This window comes from Myotis lucifugus, unplaced genomic scaffold (genome assembly GCF_000147115.1).
Source record: "Myotis lucifugus unplaced genomic scaffold, Myoluc2.0 scaffold_166, whole genome shotgun sequence".
Classification (NCBI taxonomy): Eukaryota; Metazoa; Chordata; class Mammalia; order Chiroptera; family Vespertilionidae; genus Myotis; species Myotis lucifugus.
In genome coordinates this window covers 93,762-116,728 of record NW_005871214.1, presented here as the reverse complement: position 1 = coordinate 116,728, position 22,967 = coordinate 93,762, and the positions used below count along the sequence as shown (strand labels likewise).

General features: G+C 41.2%; 1 protein-coding gene across 5 annotated transcripts in view; it reads right to left on the bottom strand.

Moving 5' to 3' along the window:
- Positions 1 to 22,967, bottom strand: part of PPP2R5E (protein phosphatase 2 regulatory subunit B'epsilon) — a 157,928-nt gene that overhangs the window by 86,588 nt on the left and 48,373 nt on the right. For all 5 annotated transcript variants that reach the window (XM_006096019.3, XM_023759920.1, XM_023759921.1 and 2 more), the window contains exon 3: positions 2,936 to 3,132. In XM_006096019.3, coding sequence (XP_006096081.1) covers positions 2,936 to 3,132 — 197 coding nt within the window. The remainder of the gene's footprint in view (positions 1 to 2,935; positions 3,133 to 22,967) is intronic.

Below are 22,967 nucleotides of genomic sequence, written 5' to 3'. Positions count from 1 at the left end.
AGAGATTGCTTAATGGGTACAGGGAATTTTTCTGGGGTCATGAAAAAACTCTGAATCTAGGGAAAGGTGGTGATTGTACAACATTGTGAATACACTAAATGCTGATGAATGATGCACTTGAAAATGGTTAATTGCGTGTTATGTGAATTTCACCTCAATTTTTAAAAATACTGTGAGAAAAACATTAAGCCAAGCAGGGTTTACAACGCCCATCCTGCCTCTGCCACTCACCTGGATGGGGCTTTAGTCACGCCACTTCCCCTCTGCAGGCCTCACTTTCCTCAGTCACAGGGATGGCAATCACTGCCATTCACGCAGCCCACGCACTACGTGGGGCGTGACACCAGGAAGCTGTGCCGTGAAGGGTTCTGAGGCTGTGGCTGGGCACAGAGGGCATGCTGGATGGATGAGTGCTGCCTGCCCTGGTTCCCTAGGGAAGAGTGCTGGCACAGTGCCTCTTACTGGCCTCCTGGATTTCAGGAAATCAGTGGGAATATCCAGCTTAGACACGCGACTGTTCGGCCTCTGTCTACATACCTACCTGGTCAGCACAGAGCACAAGGCCCAGGGCACAGGTGTCATCTCTGATGGACAGTCAGCTTATCAAAGCAGAAAGCACACTGCTGCCCTAACCGGTTTGGCTCAGTGGATAGAGCGTCGGCCTGTGGACTGAAGGGTCCTAGGTTCGATTCTGGTCAAGGGCATGTACCTTGGTTTCGGGCACATCCCCAGTAGGGGGTGTGCAGGAGGCAGCTGATTGATGTTTCTCTCTCATCGATGTTTCTAATTCTCTATCCCTCTCCCTTCCTCTCTGTAAAAAATCAGTAAAATATATTTTTTAAATAAAAATCAGCCCTGGCCGGGTAACTCAGTTAGTTAGAGCATTGTCCCGATACGCCAAAGTTGCAGTTTCAATCCCCGGTCAGGGAACATACAAGAATCCACCATTGAATGCATCAATAAGTGGAACAACAAATTGATATTTTACTTTCTCTTTCTCTCCCCCTTCCCCCAAACTCTCTCCATTCCTCTCTCTCTCTCTCTCTCTCTCTCTCTCTCTCTCTCAAATCAATAAATAAATGTTTTTTAAAATCAGCAAATATATAGATGTTCTCACACAAGGCTGCACTGTTGTGCATATAAGGATATTCATAGGATATTAGTTAAATAAAGTATAGCATATCCACACAATGAAATATTATGGAGCTATAAGATTGAGTGAGGCAGCTTTACTAGTATATATAATGACATATACTATATACTGATAAGTGAAAAAAGCAAGTCATAGAGTGTGAATACAAATTTGTATTTACAAGAAAACAATATTTATACTTATATGCTAACATTTTCATAAACTATCCATAGAAAGATGCAGAAGGAAGTTATAAACAGTGGATACCTCTGTTGGCTGAGGACACAGGTAGGTTAAAAGCAAGGGAGCATTGCCCTAGCCAGTTTTGCTCAGTGGATAGAGCGTTAGCCTGCAAACTGAAGGGTCCCGGTTCGATTTCGGTCAAGGGCACATGCCCAGATTTTGGGCTCGATCCCCAGTGGGGGGCGTGCAGGAGGCAGTCAATCAATAATTCTCTCTCACCATTGATGTTTCTATCTCTCTCTCCCTCTCCCTTCCTCTCTGAAGTCAATAAAATATATATTTTTTAAAAAAGCAAGGGAGCATCTTCTGCAGAAGGCAGGTGGACTAGAGAAGATCCTAAGCATCAGGATAAAAGTGAGACAATACACAAACTCTAGCAAGGTTTCTTCACAATGCACTACTGACAGTGGGGCCAGGTCATTATTTGTTGGGGGGAATGGGGGGCTGTCCTGTGCAGTGTAAGATGTTTAGGAGCATTTCTGGCTTCTCTCCACTGCGTGCTGATAGTACATACACCCCTCCCACCCCTGGCTGTGACTACCAAAATGTCTCTAGACACTGCCAAAGTGCCCTGGGAAGCAAAATCGCCCCTGGTTGAGAACCACTGCTCAAGAGCCACAATGTTAATAGTTAACCTATAAAACAGTCTAGTACTATATTCCTATAAATCAACAACAAATGCAATATACACTCAGATATGGATCTGAAGAATATAGTGGATGTTGTTTGGAAATGACTTTCACACATCAGTCACAGTTTCTCATATTATGATAATATGAACTGAACCTTTTGGGTCTCTGAAGCAATTTCGCCAGTTAGTAGACCAGCCCCAAACCCCAACCCCATTCCCTCCCAAACAGCGTGCACTCTATAGATCCCAGATCTTCCAGGGTGCCCAGGAAGGCAACTTGCCCACAGAAATCTAACAGAAAATCATATTTTGGCCCAGCTTTTGGAAAACTAATATAATTATTGATACAATGCAAATTATTTGCATTAGTTAATAATGTTTCTTCTCTTAATTCCTAACAACCACACAAAGTGCAAGACACTGTTCAAAAATAATGAAAGACATCACCCCGATTTCAAGATTATAAAGAGAATCATTAGTTTAAGAAGCCAAGAGAGACTTAACTAGATTCTATAAATCACATTTTATTAAGCATAAAGCCATTTCTAATATACCACAATCAATGAGGAAGGGGAAGGGGAATCAAGACATCCAACAGGCTTGAATATTTTTCTAAAATTTTGTTGATTTTCCTGTGTCTGTTCTTTTCCCAAAACCAGAAAACCAATAATACCCTGGCAATCTTGGCTTCATAGTTTGAAGTCATTGATTCCTCCAATACCGCTGTCAGTGAAAAGTTCTGGATTTCATTCCCATAAAATAGTGCTCTTCAAATTCTAGGACTGTGCCGACTACTTGTGCTTAGCTCTCAGGAGGTTGGCTCTCTTTTGTGGAGGTGACCTCCGGTGACCTGCCTCTGCCATGAGTACACCTGTGAGTGGCTATAGAAGGTGCTTAAAAGTGTCCCCGGCGAAAAAAAAGAAACTCACCATTCTAACTACTTCAGGGTAAGTCTGCTCTGTCAAACAGCCTCTGCTTATTGTAATGTAGTCCACCAGTTCATTAAGAGTGGAGCGCTTGTATTCTTTCATTTTAAGATCAGATAGCGTGTCCATGAAGTCAAAAATGACACAGCACTGCTGAAGTTTCTTTAGGAACAGTTCAGGCTGCTCTGAGGATGGAACGTCTAAGAAAAAAAAAGGAAATGGTATAAGTCTGTCATCAATTTCTAGGTAACAGGAATTCTCTGTGAAAGTTATTTCAAAAGCAAGTTCAAAAGAATAAGAATTCACATGACAACAGTGTTTTTTAACAGTTACACATGGCCAGGAGGGGATACCACATCCACTACTTCAGACAACTTGTCTTTGAAAAATTATGATACCAACATAATTGACCGCATTTGTTATTCCACACCGAAGATTGACCAAAATCCCAAGAGCCATTCGAGTTGAAGCTAATTTTAACCCAAACACCCCAATGTCAACATCCTTAAGCCAAAAACAATGAAAAAGGTCAAATTTCCCATTATAAGGTAAAAGCAAGAAGTTCTCACTGTTGGTAAAAAATTTCAAAGCAGAGATGTCAATGATTCATTTTAATATCATGCTGACATCCTTGGTATTTAAAGCAAATGATGAGTGGTGTGTGTGTGTGTGTGTGTGTGTGTGTGTGTGTGTGTGTGTGTGTGTGTTTTACTTTGGCTTGCTTTCTATGAAGTTTTTTTGTCAAAGAAACTTGAGAAGTCAACAAAATGAAGTTATACCAACTCTCAAAAGAGTACATGAGTACTAGGACAATAAGAATGAACTCTACTTAAATCTACACTCTCTCTTTTGATCCATCTTCTTCCCTTACAGTGGGAGAAAACCACTAACATCTTATTAGTATGTCCTTAGAATAAACATCTATTCTTTTCCCACAAACAGCAGGCCCAACATTTGGTTTTGGTTTTGTGTCATTTCTAAAAAATACCTAAAAATTTCAGGTTAAAACTGGCCAGCTAGAATGGAAGCCTGATCTAAGGTGAACTTGAAATACACCGACTAAGTTGTACACAGCTATTCCTATCTTTTTTCAACTATTTTATTCCCCCATACTGGAGCTTCCCTAGAAAGGCAATGAAATTATAACCAGAGTAAGCTCTGCAGCCGTCATCTAAGATGATTAACTCATTAATCCTCAAAACATTCTTAGAGGTAAGCAGGTGGCATTGTATTATTATTCTGTATTTTCCAAAAAGAAAAGTAGAGACAATCATTGAGGTTCCACAATGAATGAATCATGGGCTGGCACAGTGCCCGGGTCTCTAACCACACTCCTAGTACTCATGAAGAACTTCAACAATGTTTGGCCAGTCGTTTGCAAACAGCCTTTGTTGCCAGCTTCACAGTGAATACTTCACAGCAGCTTCAAAGGATGGGCCACCTGCTCCCTGAAGGTAAGTGCAACAGCTAGCAGCACACACCTTATAGCCATCAGCAGCCCCAGCAGAAGGCAGTGAGGGCTAGGCTCCTCACAGGGTCCACCTGACTCCTCTCACAACCCTCTGCCCCTCTTCACATCTCACAACCCAAGTGCTACCCCAAGTACTCAGGACTTCATAGATAATTCCCCCAAAACACTGCCTGCTGCATCAACTTTAAGATAAGTCTAAAATATAGATAGGACACCTAAAAAAATGGGATTTCTCTACCAGATATAAGGGAATCAGTATCTTTTAAGGTATATGACATTACTGTTACTCTCAGAAAAGTTATAAATTTAGAAATCATTCTTAACCAATGAGTTTCCTCTCCCACCACCACCCCTATAGGTTCCTAAAGACCCAATGTATCTTATAGTCAAAGACTTTGGAATTTGAGGTAAACCATGAGATATGTCTTATTCTGTGCCCCTGGACTTAACCACTTTTAAAAGATCTAGCATTAGACTGTAAGAACTAAATTTAGTCAGACCAAACCTCTTTAACTGTTACCTACTTCAATGTTTAAAATAAATAAATAAACAAAAACTAAACAAGGCTGCTCATAAACATGACTATATACCCTTAACCAATGCCTAACTACATACACAGGACCAACATGGTTAATTACTAAACTTTTCTTAGTTCTAAATCAGATCCCATACCTCGAAGGTGAATGGAAGTTTTTATGCTGTATAAGGAATAAGAAAGAGCTTATTACTGTAACATTAAAGTTAAAATATTCAAGGGAAATTTTAATTAATCCTATTTTTGATACAGTAACTTTATTAAGGCTTAAAAACCAGACCTTCCACATGGAGAACTCTATAACTCAACACATATGAATTATGAAGGAATCTATAAATGATAACCTTTTCTCCAAAAAGCAAACCATATTTAAACAGTGACAACAACAATTAATCTTTGTGGTCAGTGCAATAATACTCAAGAGATTCATATATTTGGTTATTTAAAAAATTCAGGCAGTTAACACTTAGTCCTATTTTTTTAATGTTAGGCAGTTGAAATGTATTCCTTATTTAACCAAACTGATGTAATGTTATAGACAAATGTGAAGAAGGTTCTCCACCTGCTTAATGGAACAATTATGATAGTTTACATGTATTGAGTTCTAGTAGGTACATATATTGGATACTGTTCTAAGCACTTTCACATATTATATCTCTTTTAGTCCCAACGACAACCCCATGCAGTAGGTACTATTTCCAATTTAAAAGATGAGAAAACCAAGACACAGAGAGATCCAATGACTTGCCTGGAGTCACAGAGATAACAATCAGTGGAGACAGGATTCAAACTCAGGCAGACTGATCCAAAGCCTGGACTCTTCACCACCATGCAACATTCAAACTCAGTGAAAGACAAGAGTAATACCATATTCCATAGAACAGAGTATGTGCAAAGAGAAGAGGAAGAACGCAGAAGGAAATCAATAAATCAATCTCTAATATGCCCCATTCATAATAGATCATGCTGAACCTCTTCTGTGTCTCCCCTCTAGCCCATTCCCCAGAGACTAACACATATACCAATAAGCTTTCCTTCCTCCTTTATAACAGACTAAATTCTTCTAAAGTGATTTCTTCTTCTTAAACAACTTATGTAGTTAAAACTGAATCAAAGAAAAAGAGAGGGAGAGGATTCGTCAAAGAGCCAATTCCTTCATGGCAATAATTTTTTAAAAGTGGGATGTGAAAAGATAGGACAGGACAGGATGGGAGAAGGAAAACTCTCTGGATAGTTCAGAATATTTCAATTATAAAAGTTTCATGTCTATGGAACCAGGCGCAGAGGAAGATACAAATGGCAGTCATACAGCTCACCGTCTTGTTCTTCTCTTTCCTTTTTTAACAGTTATTTTCTCCCATATGCCTTTTCTATTATTATCTCTTAGCATCCTCCATCACTTTCATCAATAAGCTAGAGAAAATACTCCCACTTCCAAGGTGTTTATATCTAAACTAGGGGCCCGGTGCACGAAACTCATGCACTGGGGGCGGGGGGTCCCCTCAGCCCAGCCTGCCCCCTCTCACAGACTGGGAGCCCTCAGGGGATGTCCTACTGATGGCTTAGGCCCGCTCCCAATGAGGAGCGGGCATAAGCTGCAGTCTGGCCTCCCTCTGCGGGAGGCAACTGGGCTGATCAGGGGAAGGCGCCAGTCCCATCACCCCGCTGCTGCAGCTACTGCCAGCCACCACAGCCGCCAAGATGCTTTCATCAACACGGACTCCAGTCCCTTCACCATGAAAAAATGACAACTTTCTTTAGGCATTTTCAAGATGTGTCTTTCATAGGATATGACATTTTCTTTTTTATTTTTTATCCTCACCTGAGGATATGTTTCCATATATTTTTAGAGAGTGTGGAAGAGAGAGAGAGAGAGAGAGAGAGAGAGAGAGAGAGAGAGAGAAACATCAATGTGAGAGGCATACTTTGATTGGTTGCCTCCTGCATGAGCTCTGACCTGGGCTTGGCCAGGGAGGAGCCTGCAACCTAGGTACATGCCCTTGATCATAATCGAACCCGGACCCTGCGGTCAGCAGGCCGAGGTTCTATCCACTGAGCCAAACCGGCTAGGGCAGGATATGACATTTCTTAGCCCCTCCAGCAGCGGACCTTCGTTTTTTCCTCCAGGAGTGTGGTGGAAAAACCCTAGATCACCTTCTTGGATTCTTATAACCCAAGTTACCAAGAACACTGCAAGTGACGGTGTACAGGGAGCTTAGCCAATGAGCGGTCAGAAAAGGTTTTTACGCTCAAACTGGTTTGGCTCAGTGGATAGATCGTCGGCCTGCAGACTGAAGGGTCCCAGGTTTGATTCCTGTTAAGGGCATGTACCTTGGTTGGGGGCACATCCCCAGTGGGGAGTGTGCAGGAGGCAGCTGATCGATGTTTCTCTCTCATCGATGTTTCCGACTGTCTATCTCTCTCCCCTCTTCACTGTAAAAAAATCAATAAAATATATTTTTTTAAAAAAAGAAAAGGTGTTTCCTCTGCAGCTCATGCACAGAGGACCCCCTGTGTTGTGTCCACTGGGCTAGGGGCGTATCCCCCGCCACCGGGGGGGCACGCCCTCGAGGCCGGCAGCCAGCCCTGCGTTGTAGGTGACGGGCTTGGGGGTGTGCAGAGACCCCGGGCCATGCACACGGCGGCTGCCGGGTCTCTGCATGCCCCCGAGGCCAGCAGCCAGCCCCGCGCGTTGTGGGCGCTGGGCTGGGGGGCATGGACCTGGGCCACTGCTTGGCGCTGGCACACACTCAAGCGGCCACGGGGCGGAACATCCACTTGGCGCCTGTGCCCGTAGGCCCGAAGTGGCCAGGGACATTCTGGGACCCTGGCCGTTCAGGGCATATGTGCAGGCCTACAGGCTAGGAGCAGCCTGGGCCCCGAGAATGTTCCCGGGACCCAGGCCGCTCAGCGCCTGTGTATGCAAATTAACCCGTCATCTTTGGCAGATTAATTTGCATACTAACTCCTGATTGGCTGGTGAGCGTAGCAGAGGAACGGTCAATTTACATGTTTCTCTTTTATTATATAGGACTAGAGGCCCGATGCACGAAATTTGTGCAAGAGTAGGCCTTCCTTCCCCCTGGCTGTCAGCACTGACTTCCCTCCGGCTGCTGGCACCAGGGACGCAGGCTTCCCTCACAGCCCTGGCTTTTGTCCTGAAGGTCGTCCGGAAGGACGTCCAGTCTAATTAGTATACAGTGGGGCCTTGACTTACGAGTGTCCCGACTAACGAGTTTTTCGAGATACGAGCAGTCTCTCGGCCAATTTTTTGCTTTGAGTTGCGAGCTAAAATTCGGGTTACAAGCCAGCTTCAGATACCCCACCGCTAGTTGGCGCAGCGAACGTCACAGTGAACGCCACAACATCAACCCGGCACCACGTGTCTCACTCGTTCACTGTTGATTTGACATACGAGTAATTTTGAGTTACGAGCTCCGTCACGAAACGAATTAAACTCGTAGGTCAAGGCCCCACTGTATTATGCTTTTATTATTATAGACTAGAGGCCTGTTGCACGAAAAGATTCGTGCAATAGGCTTTTCCTTCCCCTGGTTGCCAGCAACAGTTTTCCTCCGGCACCCGGGACCCAGGCCTTCATTCCAGCCGGAGCCGCCTTCAGTCTTCACTGCTCCGGCCGGAGCCGCCTTCAAGCCTTCGCTGCTCCGGCTGGAGCCGCCTTCAGTCTTCGCTCTGCCACTTCGAGCCTACATATGCAAATTAACTGCCATCTTTGTTGGTGGTTAATTTGCATATCTCGCTGATTAGCCGATGGGAGGCGTAGCAAAGGTATGGTCAATTACCATCATTGTCTATTATTAGATAGGATAATTTTAAAATGTACAAGTAATGGAAAATGGACACAGAATTCAACAGTAGAGGGAGAATACAAGTTAACTTAGAAGACTAATATTCTCCTTGTGTCTGAAAGAGTCAACAGAACTATATACTTTTTAGCCACAGCCCATCCACCCATCTTATTACATGTGCACCGAGAATGTACGTACACACACACACACACACACACACACACACACACCCTCACCTTCAGTATGATTTTGAAGACTGGTTGTTTATTATTTGTTTGTTTGTTTGTTTGTTTACAATTGGCAGAAGAAGCTCATTCCTCCCTAGTCAACAGCTTCCATTATTCCATCCCATCTAATATTTGGAGCACAAGATTATGGATCCAATATCAGCCCACCTTCCCTTGGAGCCTGATTCAGTCAGGACTTTGCAAAGCAAAAAGTAACAAGTAGAAGAAATAAAACGTGAGCCTGGTGTCCTTTGGATTTGGTGCTCTTTGGCTCCAGTAAACTGAAATTATTGAAAATCAGAATGTTAAATTCATACCTGCAAATATGCCAACCAAGTAAGTAAAAAGGGCCTACATTGTTGTATTTATTAACCATAATATCACAGGAAGAAAACAATGGTTTTAAAGAAAAATAAATAAATAAATAAATAAATAAATATGCTGATAACTTATTTACACATAGACTGTTAAAATGTATGTGGTGCCCTAGCCAGTTTAGCTCACTGGATAGAGAGTCAGCCTGGGGACTAAAGGGTCCAAGGTTCGATTCCGGTCAAGGGCATGTACCTTGGTTGCAGGTACATCCCCAGTAGGGGGTGTGCAGGAGGCAGCTGATCAATGCTTCTCTCTCATCGATGTTTCTAACTCTCTATTCCTCTCCCTTCCTCTCTGTAAAAAAAATCAATAAAACCTATGTTTAAAAATAAATAAATTAATTAAAATAAAATAAAATATATGTGGAGCCCTGGCCTGTATGGTTCAGTTGGTTGGGTGTCGTTTACATGCATTAATTAGCCCATTTCCATCCATTTCTCCAATTCTCACAAAAAAAATGGTACCAACGCAGATTGAGTATGTAAACATGGTCTTCAATCCCCTTCACCTCAGCCCTTACAACTTTCCCTTCCGTGTACAAATCCCCATCCATGTATGCTATCAGTCCCTCACACAAAACTCTCCAAACATCAACAAAGTCAGTGAGAATTTTACTTGCATAAGGCATATAAGACTATGTTTATAGAAAATTAGTCCCATAGTACCAGGGAGAGCTGAGCACTAAAAGATTAAGTTGACCCAGCAAGTGGCTCAGTGGTTGAGCATTGAACTATGAACAAGGAGATCATGGTTCAATTCCCGGTCAGGGCATATGCCTGGGTTGCAAGTTTCACCCCAGTAGGGAGCATGCCAAAGGCAGCTGATCTATGATTTTCTCTTATCAGTGATGTTTCTATCTCTCTCTCTCTCTCTCTCTCTCTCTCTCTCTCTCTCTCTCTCTCTCTCTCTCTCACTCTCCCTTCCTCTCTGAAAGCAATAAGAAAGAGAAAAAGATGTTAAATAAAGATGTGATCAACAGGTATTCACTAGAATAGAAATAGAAACCAGAATTATCCACAAAACTAACAAACATATGAAGTAAAGAAAAGCAACTTGTAGAATAATATATATAGTATAAAATTCAAAGGATGCAAAACTAGGTCATAAACTGTTTTATAAAATATTAAGTTGACTTGGCCTTGAATGACTGAAACTTGGCAGACTAGCACATATGGTAAAGTGCCTAATTGCCTGTCCATGTTGAATGTCCAAATCAGGGGTCCTCAAACTTTTTAAGCAGAGGGCCAGTTCACTGTCCCTCAGACCGTTGGAGGGCCGGACTATAGTTTAAAAAAAAAACTATGAACAAATTCCTATGCACACTGCATATATCTTATTTTGAAGTAAAAAAACAAAACGGGAACAAATACAATATTTGTATTTGCATGTGGCCCGCGGGCCGTAGTTTGAGGACCCCTGGTCCAAATCCTTGCCACCAACTTTACTTCTATGCATAGATACAAGCAGCAGTCCCTTTTTGTAGCACATATTTCAAGAAAACTAAAAAGAATCCTATTTTACTAGTAGAACTATGTTTCTATTAGAAATTGCTTTTGACACCCAAAAGAACCACAGATATAACCAACAATATTTCATCAAAACAATGAGACATTTATAAATCTTTATAACAAATCAAATAATACAATTGGGCTTCATGTCCTATGAACTGTACCAAGTATATGAGCAAGTAAGAAACTAACCTGTTAGCTAAAATTAAGTATTATATACTTGAATATTCCATTACTTTATTACTGTATTCAAAGTAGTAGGTTCAAAAACATTTGTTGTTGCTGATGCTGGTGGTGGCAGTATTTCAAGTGACTTCAATGTGTGGCCACAGTGGAGAATCATTGTTTTTAAAGTAATAACTTTAAAAATCCTCCTTTAATCTCTTCACCTTTGAAATCCTTTCTCTCTCTGTTTATTTAAAGCTATCAATGAAAACATCCGTTTTCAAGCAAAGGAAGGCCCCTGGAAACATCTACAAGAGTGAAAGTGTTCCTTCTTGGCCTCAACTACAAATAAATGAATGTAGAGTTGGCTGCCTTTAGAACTTTTTCCAATCTGTTAGGAAAATTGAAAAGCACTTTGCTGATCATTAGCATACACTTCTTTTAAAGGTTCTAAACATGTCTCATAGAATGGCTACACAAATAATATCAAAAGAATGAGATTAAGGCCGAAACCGGTTTGGCTCAGTGGATAGAGCGTCGGCCTGCGGACTGAAAGGTCCCAGGTTCGATTCCGGTCAAGGGCATGTACCTTGGTTGCGGGCATATCCCCAGTAGGAGATGTGCAGGAGGCAGCTGATCGATGCTTCTCTCTCATCGATGTTTCTAACTCTCTATCTCTCTCCCTTCCTCTCTGTAAGAAATCAATAAAATATATTTTTTTTAAAAAATGAGATTAAGGTGTATTAATTAAACGACAAACTGAAAGGCAAAAAAAGGCCTATTTTTACTTTGTTATTTCAAAGTAAAAATAACAACAATAATGAACATTTGCTTTTGCAAAGCAATGTATTAAGCTCCTGGAATACATTATCCCATTTAATCCTCAGAATACCTTATGAGTGGCTACTATTAATATCCCAGTTTTTCAGATGGAAAAAAACTGGGGCCCAGAACAGCTAAGTCACTTGCCCAACATCTCCCACTACTAAGGACTGCAGCTGGTATTCAAACCCAAGAAGTCTTACTCCAGAGCCCATACCAATAACAACAACGATGATGATGATTGTGATAAATAACAGCAACTAACAGCCACCACTACCACTGGAGATATGTAGAAATTGTCATGCTTAGATACTTGTAACCTACAAATAAAGGAAATTTTGATTGACTTTTCTAAAAGAAATTAAATGTTTTAAAAACTTAAACAGCATAAAATCAGCCTTAAACTAGTGAACAATGGTGGGTAAATTATACTTTTAAATAATAATTGTATATGAATATTAATTATTCTTCCCAGCTTGGACAACCATCATGTATTTATTATTGTTCCTTCATTAATCTCTTCAATTTGCCTTTCCCAAAAGCAACAAACTTGTGCTCTCCAATTTGTAACCAAGACCCAAAGATCACCACTGATGCAGATTAGTGGCCTAAGCAGCAAAATTACAGGATTCGGGGCTTTCACAATATTTTTGATACTATGTTCCAATCAGAATAAATAGAGAGAAACACACGCATGACATACAGTTATAAAATCTCTGATAAGTATTTCTGCTTCCAACCCTTCATCAGCTATCTTTCACGTTTTATTATCTAAGGCCAAGGCAGTCACTGAAATTTGTCAGGACAAGAAATAAAACACTTTAAATTGATCTAATCCCTAATTATAGGTGTAGATGACTTTCCTGACACCAAGTTCACCCACAGGACAGAAGCCAATGACACCTCTAACACTGTCCATCTCTCTAATACTAATTCATTACCTAAGGGCTTGTCTCCAGAGATGGAGCACCCAGGAGTATAAGGACCAGGTCCTTTTTAATACAATAAATTCCTGAAGCATGCTTGGTTATACCAAAAGAAAAAAAGAAAAAGGCCGCAAGAACTATACAGTGTTCTAAAGTACCTCTGTCAGTGGTTTCCTTTTTTGAGGATTTCACATACCTTATTTACTTAATTTTAAAATTACAAAAAAATAGAAGGTTGCCTTTTTCTCCCCTCCAGGTGAAGGCATTAAAATAATAACTAGCCACCATTTATTTTCACTATAATTTCACAAAAAGGAAGGACCTTTTGAAAAAGAAAAGAGAACACATCTCTGACTAAAAGACCATCCTTCCTTAAAAAGTAGGCTTGGCAATCCTATACAACACACACACACACACACACACACACACACACACACACACAGAGTCGTGTATTCTCTCCCTCTAAATTCCTTCTCTTCTACTGCTTTTTCACTTAGCTGAGTACTAGTAACAAATATTCTTTTTTTCTTTTTTAAAAAATAATTCTTTATTTTTGAAAGTCCCCCTTTTTCCCCATTGACCCCCTTCAGCCCGCCCCCACCTCACCCCACCCCCAGGCCTTCACCACCCTACTGCCTGTGTCCATGGGTAATGCATATTTGCATATAAGGTCTTTGGTTGATTACCTCCCACCCACCTCCCACCAGTCTACCCTCCGAGATTCCATACTCTGTTCCATGCTTCCATGTCTCTGGATCCACTCCATTCATCAGTTCGAGTACCAGTAACAACTTTTACACAGGCCTGTATTTGGGAATCTCTGGGCAATATCACTACTGTTCCAACATTTTTCTAGTAGCATTGGAAACAGTGTTAATGACAGTGCTAATTTCAAGTGCATTTAGATGACAATAAAAGCTGAGAAAATAATCATGTACCAGCCATGGTATAGGAGTACCTCACTTTCCAGAAGCCATGTAGTCCCTAGAAATTCTCTAACATAAAAATTTCCATAAAACTCTATACATACCTCCATTCAAAGACTTGCCAGATTATATTGGGACTTTTTTTAAACCAGTGAGCCTTATGTCTTGTTCATCTTTTAATACCTATCACATGGCAGAAGTTTCTAGAATATGGTAGGTATGTAATAAAAGCAGTTTGAGTCAGTAAATTCTATATATTGAATATTTCCACATTTTCAATTATAAACCAAAAGTTTATTCGTCTAGAAATAAAACTACTGAATAGAAAAAAAATGTTTAATATAGTATATTTGATAAATTATTTCCTAATCTATAAATATAAAAGCCAAGCAACCGGAATGACGGAATGAATGACCAGAACAACCGGTCGCTATGACAGCGCACTGTGGTGGCCAACCAGCCCGATCGGGCCCCCCCAATCTCCTGCAGCCCCTCCTCCCAGCCAGCCTGGCCGCCAATTGGCCCCCCCCGGGTGGGGGCCAGCCAGCCAATCGCCTGCGCCCCTCCCCCCAGCCAGCCCTGCCCCTGATAGGTTCCCTCCACCCCCATCGGGGGCTGGGTGACCAGCCGACCTCCCATGCCCCCTGCCCCACTGCCCGGCCCCAATCAGGCCCTGAACAGGGATAGGGCCAGCGGCTCCTCCCCCCCTCATCAGGGCAGGCTGGCCAGACCCCACCCGTGCACCAATTCATGCACTGGGCCTCTAGTATTTTAACACTTGGAGTGGGGGAAACGAGTTAAGTCGGCTCGCGTGAATTGCGCGTACTCCGCGGGAGCCGTCTTTAACTCAGTTCATATAGATTTGCGGTGGAGTGCGGGAAACGTGTAAACTCGGCCGATTGTAACTGCGTATTACCAAATATTTGTTTGTAATCCACCCTTTTGGTGGATGGAACAAAACCAAAAGACAGAGCCATCTTATATTTTGGCGGGAAATTCACCCCACACCGGAGTGTTAATAATACTAAGTCACGAAATGCAAATTTAAAAATTAAGATGGGCTAAGTAAAATAAATCAGATAAAGACAAATTCTGTATGATATCAGTGATAGGTGGAACCTAAAAAAGCCGAACTCATAGAAACAGAGACTAGTAGTTACCAAGGGCTGGGGATTGGGAGAAATGAGGAGATGTTGGTCAAAGAGCACAAATTTCTAATTACAAGGGTAGTAAGTTTTGTGGCTCTAAGGTACAGCATGGTGATTATAGTTAACAATACTGTATTATATACTTCAAATTTGCTAAGAAAGTAGACCTTAAATTTTCTCATCATAAAGAAAGAAATGGTAACCACATGGAGGTGTTAGCTAAAGCTATGATAGTGATCATTTTGTGATATATAAGTGTAACAAATCAACACACTGTATACCTTAAATTAACACAATGTTATATGTAAATTATATCTCAAAAAAGTTTTAAATAAATATAAATAGGATTTTTCATAATTAATATATTTATGAATGTAAAAAGAAAAAAGACAAGCTTACTTCACAAAAACCTAGCTAAAAAAATGCACAGTTCCTTGGTTCCTTGAATCATTGCCCCCTACGAATATTCAATCCTATATAATAAAAGCCTAATATGCAAATAGACCGAATGGCAGAACAACTGATCGCTATGACATGCACTGACCACCAGGGAGCAGACGCTCAACAGAGGAGCTTCCCCCAGCCCACAGGCCCCAGTGGGGGGCAGGGCCAGCGAGCGGGCTGTGCCAGGCCAGCCAAGGCAGGTGCCGGGGGGGAGGGGGGGCACCCCTGTCACCCGCCTGTCGCCCCACAGATTGGCCCTGATTGCCAGCCAGGCCTAGGGGCCCTACCCGTGAACAAAATTTCGTGCACTGGGCCTCTAGTAAGATAATGCCTTATTTTCTAATACTTTATAAAAAATATAACTGACTATTAAAAACAGAAGAAGCCTATATAATAAAAGGCTAATATACAAATAGACTGAATGGCAGAATGACTGGTCACTATGACGCGCAATGACCACCAGGGGGCATATGCTCAACGCAGGAGCTGCCCCCTTGTGGTCAGTGTGCTCCCACAGGGGGAGCGCCGCTCAGCCAGAAGCCGGGCTTATGGCTTACGAGCACAGCGGCGGTGGCGGGAGCCTCTCCCGCCTCCGCAGCAGCACAAAGGATGTCTGACTGCTGGCTTAGGCCCAATCCCCACGGGTGGACATCCCTCGAGGGCTCCCAGACTACAGGAGGGTGTAGGCCGGACTGAGGGACCCCCCCCCCCACGAGTGCACGAATTTCATGAACTGGGCCTCTAGTGGTTTATATTCAAGGATGAGAGGAAAATACTCAGAACAAAGATGAATGCACAACATGAATAAAGTAGTATAATTTAGGAATTCCCTCCATAGCAAAAGAACCTAATAATTTTGTCAATTTTACCATTAACAAATAAAAGTGAAAGGTCTATGCCGTGACCGGTTTGGCTCAGTGGATAGAGCATAGGCCTGCAGACTCAAGGGTCCCAGGTTCGATTCCGGTCGAGGGCATGTACCTTGGTTGCGGGCACATCCCCATTGGGAGGTGTGCAGGAGGCAGCTGATCGATGTTTCTCTCTCATCGATGTTTCTAACTCTCTATCTCTCTCCCTTCCTCTCTGTAAAAATCAATAAAATATATATATTTTTTTAAAGTGAAAGGTCTAGTGGAAAGAGCATGGACTTTGCACTTATTCACTCATTTATTCATTCATTCACCAAATATTTATTTCATACCCATTGAGGTCTGGTCCAGGTGTTACTTGGATACCACAATGGAAAAAGGAAACAAAAATCTCTTCTCTCACGAAACTCTACATTCTAGCAGGAAGAGACAAATAATAGTAACTGTAAAAAATAAATAAATACATTAAATGGCATATCAGATGGGGAAAATAGTATGTAGGCATGGAGGATATAATTTTTAATAGAATATCATCTGGAAGATAGCATTTGACAAGTACTTTTAGGAAATGAGATAGTCCGCCAAGAGGGTGTCTGGGGGCAAAACAAAAAGCAGAGGAGATAGCAAATGCAAAGGTCCTCTGGCAGGAGGGAGCGTGCTGGTGAATTATCAAACATGACCGGAGCCAGAGTGGAAAATGAAGGAGAGAGGCCAGAAGAGTGAGGGACTAGTAGCTGAAATCTTGGGCCTTGTGAAACACTACAAGGACTTCAGCCTTGATTATGGTTCTGAACTAGATTTGTACCTTGACTGCTTCCTAGGTGACATTGAACAAGGCATATATTTCTCTGAACATTAGGTTCCTTATCTGTAAAATTGAGAAAATGTACTTGACAGGGTTGAATGCGTATTAAATGAAGACTATCTGAAAGGTGGAAAATGCTTTTCACAAAAAGTTACCCTTCATTTGACAAACATCTATCAAGTATCTACAGCAGATAGTATGAGATCAATTCCCAATTTTAAAACTATTTTTTGTGTGTTGCCCTAGCCAGTGTTGCTCAGTGGTTAGAAAATCGGCCTGGGCACCAGAGGGTTGCAGGTTCAATTCTTAGTCAAGGGCATATACCTGGGTTGCAGGTTCCATGATCCCTACCCCTACTCAAGGGCACTTGTAGAAGGCAACCAATCAATGTGTCTCTCTCACATCAATGTTTCTCTCTCTCTTTCTCCCCTTCTACTCTCTCTTAAAAAGAAAATCAATAGAAAAAATATCGCCACCAGGAATCGAACCATGACCTCCTGGTTCATAGGTCAACGCTCAACCACTGGCCAGGCATGAAATTTTATTTTAATAATATCAAACTTCGCCTTAGCCAGTTTGGCTTAGTGGATAGGCAGCCGTGGTCAAACTACGGCCCACGGGCTGGATCCGGCCCATTTGAAATGAATAAAACTAAAAAAAAAAAAAGACCATACCCTTTTATGTAATGATGTTTACTTTGAATTTATATTAGTTCACACAAACACTCCATCCATGCTTTTGTTCCGGCCCTCCAGTCCAGTTTAAGAACCCATTGTGGCCCTCGAGTCAAAAAGTTTGCCCACCCCTGGGATAGAGTGTCGGTCTGTGGATTGAAGGATCCTGGGTTTGATATGCCCAGGGTTGTGGGCTTGTTCCCCAGTAGGGGGCGTGCAGGAGTCAGCTGATCAATGATTCTCTCTCATCATTAATGTTTCTATCTCTCCCTCTCCCTTCCTCTCTGAAGTCAATAAAAATATATTTTAAAAAATAATAATGTCAAACTTCAATTAAACAAAGGCCATCTTTTTAAAACCCTCAAATACCCCCCATAACTTGTCTTCTCTTCTGTACTTGTCTTTTAAGACAAGGAACAAGGAGCAAATCATAAAATCATAATCTAGTAAAAAGGAATTAACAGAACAAACTTCCGGGATATGTCCGAGAGTCAGAATTGTTGAAGGCCAATTTTCAGCAGCTTTCACAAGTATGAGCAATAAAAATCTTCAAAAAGCACTCTTTTTACTTATGTCATGATTATAAGGTAAATAAATAAATTAATGGAATTACAGATTTTCCACAAGCACCTACCTTTTGGTTGACCCTCCCCCACAAAAAAATAAATAATGCAATAGAAGAACACATGCTTTTCAAGTATTTCAGTTCATTGAAGGTTCCTCTCTCCCCAAGAGATTACTTCTACAAGGGATAAAAATGGCCTATCTACTTTCCAGTTGTTTTGAGGGTTAACATCAATATAAATCAGTTCAAAATGGGATGAACCTGCAGCTATTAACACTATGATATGAGGTTTAAAAACAGACAGATGGACAGATGGATAGACAAATAGATAGATGTCACATTAATATCAATTAAACCCACTGTCTGCTATTTTACAACTTACAGTTGACACCAAAGACATCATTAAACTTTTTTTAAAAAAAGGATTTAAGGTAGAAAACAGAGTAAATCCAATGTTGCAATGCAAGCTTAGAGATGCTATTTCTGAACCTCAGTTGGGAGTTTTAAATATGAGATCTTAAGCTCCTGCGAGGGACACAGGACTGAGTGACCATAGTGGAATGGCGTCTAAACCCAAGAGTAATAAAGAGTGTACATTTATAATTAAGGTCATAATCTAGACAATAAAACCCAGTGATGGCATGTAGTACACCCCACTAACTGTGGAACTCACCTATATATCATAAATGTAAGCCCATCTATAATGGTCAAGGAAATCCAAAATTCAAATTTGAAACACCATACTAAGAAAAAAGAAATCCTTTTAAAACCTTATTTATTACTATGCATAAAAACAGTACTGTCGCCCTGGCCAGTATGCTCAGTGGTTGGAGTTGCCAGCCCACACACCAAAGGGTCTCAGATTTGATTTCTGGTCAAGGGCATGTACCGGACAAGGTTTGATCCCCTGCCCTGGGTCACAGGGCAAGTGCAGGAGGCAACCAATCAACATGTCTCTCTCACATAGATGTTTCCCTCTCTCCCTCTCTCTCTCTCTATCTCTCTGTCTCCCTCCTCCTTCCCTCCCTGCCTTAAAAAAAAAAAAATCAATGGAAAAAATATCCTCAGGTGAGGATTAACAAAACAACAACAAAAACCAGTGCTGTCAAGCAAAAAAAAATAGAACAAGCATGTCAAATCCACAGCCCCCCAGGCTGCATGTGACCCACAAGTAATATTTTTTCATCCCAGTCAATATAGAAGTATGTAAGAAACATTTTAATAAAAATTTCATAACATAACTTTTACAATATCCTGTTATACATAATCCTATATAATAAAACCCGAACAAACAAATTGACCGAATAGCGGAACAACTGGTCGCTATGATGCGCACTGACCACCAGGGGGCAAACACTCAACACAGGAGCTGCCCCCTGGTGGTCAGTGCGCTCCCACAGGGGGAGTGCTGCTCAGCCAGAAGCTGGGTTCACGGCTGGCGAGTGCAGTGGCCGGTGTGGGACCTTTCCCCCCCCCTCTTGACAACCTTTAAAGGCCCCCTCGGGGGGATTTCCGGCCGCCGGGTTTAGGCCGGATTTTCTTGGGGCAGGGGACTTTAAGCCAGCAGGGGGACTCCCCCCCAGGACCTCCCCGTTTTGTGAGAGGGCCAAGGCCGGGCTGATGCCCCCCCCCCCCCCGCACAAATTTTATGCACCGGGCCTCTAGTTATTAATAACAAACTACAATGTTCACTAATGACTAATTACTATAATTGTGTTGCACTGATTTCCTTTACGCGCCTTATCGCAGGCGCACCATTTCTCTCCACTAATACTAGCAGTGAATATTTTAGCAGCCGTTTGCCACGTCATTAGTCTTGGACTGACTTGTTTTGGTGTGCACAACAGGAAATATTACCCTTTCAGAGAACAAGAAAAACAGGTTTATTTGCGTTACGCTTATTAATTTGTGCAGTTATTCAGTGTCTGGTAAGTTAATATTCAAGAAAAAAATATTAATTTTCTTAAAACGTTCTATTGTTTATGTTAACGATTACTCATTTATTTCAGCCCTTTGTATTCAGCATGTCTCTATTGGAATAAACCTACGTGTCTATGAAAATTGAAGTTTTTGGGGTTTTTTGCAGCCCACATAAACTTAAACCTTGTTTATTTGGCCCGTGTTAGCCTTTGAGTTTGACATGCTTTGGCTACAGAATCAGATTGTCTGGATTCTAAACCTGGCTTTGCCACTTCCTAGCCTGGAAACCATAGGTGAGTTTCTGTGCCTCAGTTTCCTCATATGTAAATGAAGGCATAATAATAGTTCCTACCTGATATAGCTAACTTAAGAATTAAGTGTGTGAAGAAAAAGAAAAATACATAGAACAATAGAACTTTTCAGGTGCTCAATAAACTTTAGTTGCTAAATGTTCTTAAAAAAGCATTGCCGAGCCTTAGTATCCTTTGTAAATGAGTGTAAAGATAGTAGCTCTGTCACAGTGCTAGCTCAAGAATTTCATGAGGTAATACATAAAATGTTTCACACAATGCCTGGCACATGGAAAATGCTCAACAAATGTCAGCTTTTAAAAACAATACTTAGCAGATAAACATAAATTGCTAATATATAGAGGGTTTCTTCCCTTCCCTTTTTTTGTGTGTCCAATTGTGTAAGCCATATTTGAAGAAAATAATATTGAGCTTGACCTACTAATATCCAGTGAGATTACTTCAAAATAAAAATGTAATTTGATTAGAGGAAAGGTGAAGATGCTGACTCAATACAATATGTGAAATGATTCAGCTGTCAGGACATGCATCAGCAACATGTCAAAATCCTGAAGGGCGATGAGAGTTAGTGTTTGGATGAATGAATGACAGACTAACAGAGCATCTGGGATAGAAAAGCAAGAATTTATAAAGAGTTCAACAATCTGGATGAGCACTGCCAAGACCAGGACACAGCCAGTTCTCACACATCCCCAGAGCTCGCTCCAGATACAATCCGGTTTATGCTTAATTTACAAAGGAAAAAAACAAACAAGCCATGTTTGACAGTCTGTCCTTTGAGTCTAAATTCTGAATTAATATTCACAGATGTTAACACTTATAAATACAAGCTAAAAGTAGTAATAATAATTTACATTTGAAGAGTTCTTTACAATAACATATTCATATCAATACTATTGACTTCCCACTAAAATAACATCAAGCTCTGAACCACTTCTAAGTATTTTGTAAACCTTTTTGCTTTTCTACACACCCTATTAAAGATCTAAGGTGTTAGCTAAAATTCTGCAAGCTTTTTATAACCTCCAACAAGGCCTCAGGCTAAGTCTGAAAGGAATGTGATAGGTACTTTCAACCTTCCAAGAACAAACCTTTATTTGCTTAGAATCTACTATGTTTAACTTAATAATCAATCATTTATTCATTCATTCCACAAATATTTACAGAACACTTTTTACATGCCAGGCACTAATCTAGGTCTTAAGTATACATTTCTGAGCAAAATCAAACAAGATCCTAGCTTTCATGAAGCTTACAGACCAAAAGGGAAGAAAACTCAATTAAATGGTCATATAAATAAATAAATATAAAAGTAAAACATGAAGGTTGCCCTATGAAGAAAAGGTACAATGTACTATATAAGAGTACGTACTACAGAGAATGAAAAAGAAATATACTTGTCCTAAAAAAAAAAAGTGCAGTCTGGTGAGAAGCAAAATTAATATATATAAATAAGAGGAAAATTACAAGGAAAATGCAATTAAGTGCCTAAATTTAATGGACCAAGTTAAGAGACAGGAATGGGAAAAGCACTTGGCGAGGACCTACAATACTACAGCCAAGTCCTTTCACGTGTTCTCTCACTGAAGCCTTGCAAAAACCCTACAAAGTAGCATTTTACAGATGAGAAAACTAAGGCCTCAAGATATTCAGTTCTATTAGTATGAGTCAATAACTACAGTGTAGAAACAGCTTCATTAATAGAACCAGATGGTATGATAATCTTATAGCAAAATAAAATATATTTGACATTACTTTAGACAGATATATGTAGCAGCAGAAATTAGATCAGAGCAATGAATGTGTCTTCATCATCCTCTACCACCCTTTTTACAGCCCACCTCCAACCCCAAGGCATACAGTTATTTTCACCACAATCACACCCTGTGCTCACGACCTTTCCACACCCACAAAAATCGGCTTTCCCTCTGAAAATGTGGTTAAGTTCCCTGGCTGCTAAAGGGTTAATGGGCTTACCATGAAGAAACATATTTATACTACTGCACAGACTTCATGGAATGGCCTAATGGCTTTATTCAATGGCCTAATTTTAACAATGGGAATTTCAGACATAAAATGGGCAAATTATTTCAAGCCCCTCTAGGCACATCTATTCTACTTTCACAAGGATTGTAAGGCAAGCCTTATCACCCAATTTGGGGGGGGGGAGGGAGGGGGTACATCTTGATAAATATAGAAAATATCTTATACTGAAGTTTTAACAATTTACATTGCTTGCTTGTACCATTAGTGCACCCTGTATCACAAAACTAACTGTTGGGGTCCAGCCCCAACAGGTCCAGGGGTTCCCCAAGGTGTGGACGGAGTCAGCGAGGAAGGAAAGACATGGAGGCAGCATTCACGTGATCATCATGGGCAGGTTCCTCCTAGCCAGCCAGGTTCCTCCTAGCCAGGGTCCTCCCTTTATTGTCCTCTTACATTTGTATTTATCCTAATTTGATCTTAATCCCATCCATTCTATTCCCAAAGGGTAAGGGCGTTTCTTATCTCCATTCCAAGGGTACTCTGGTGGTC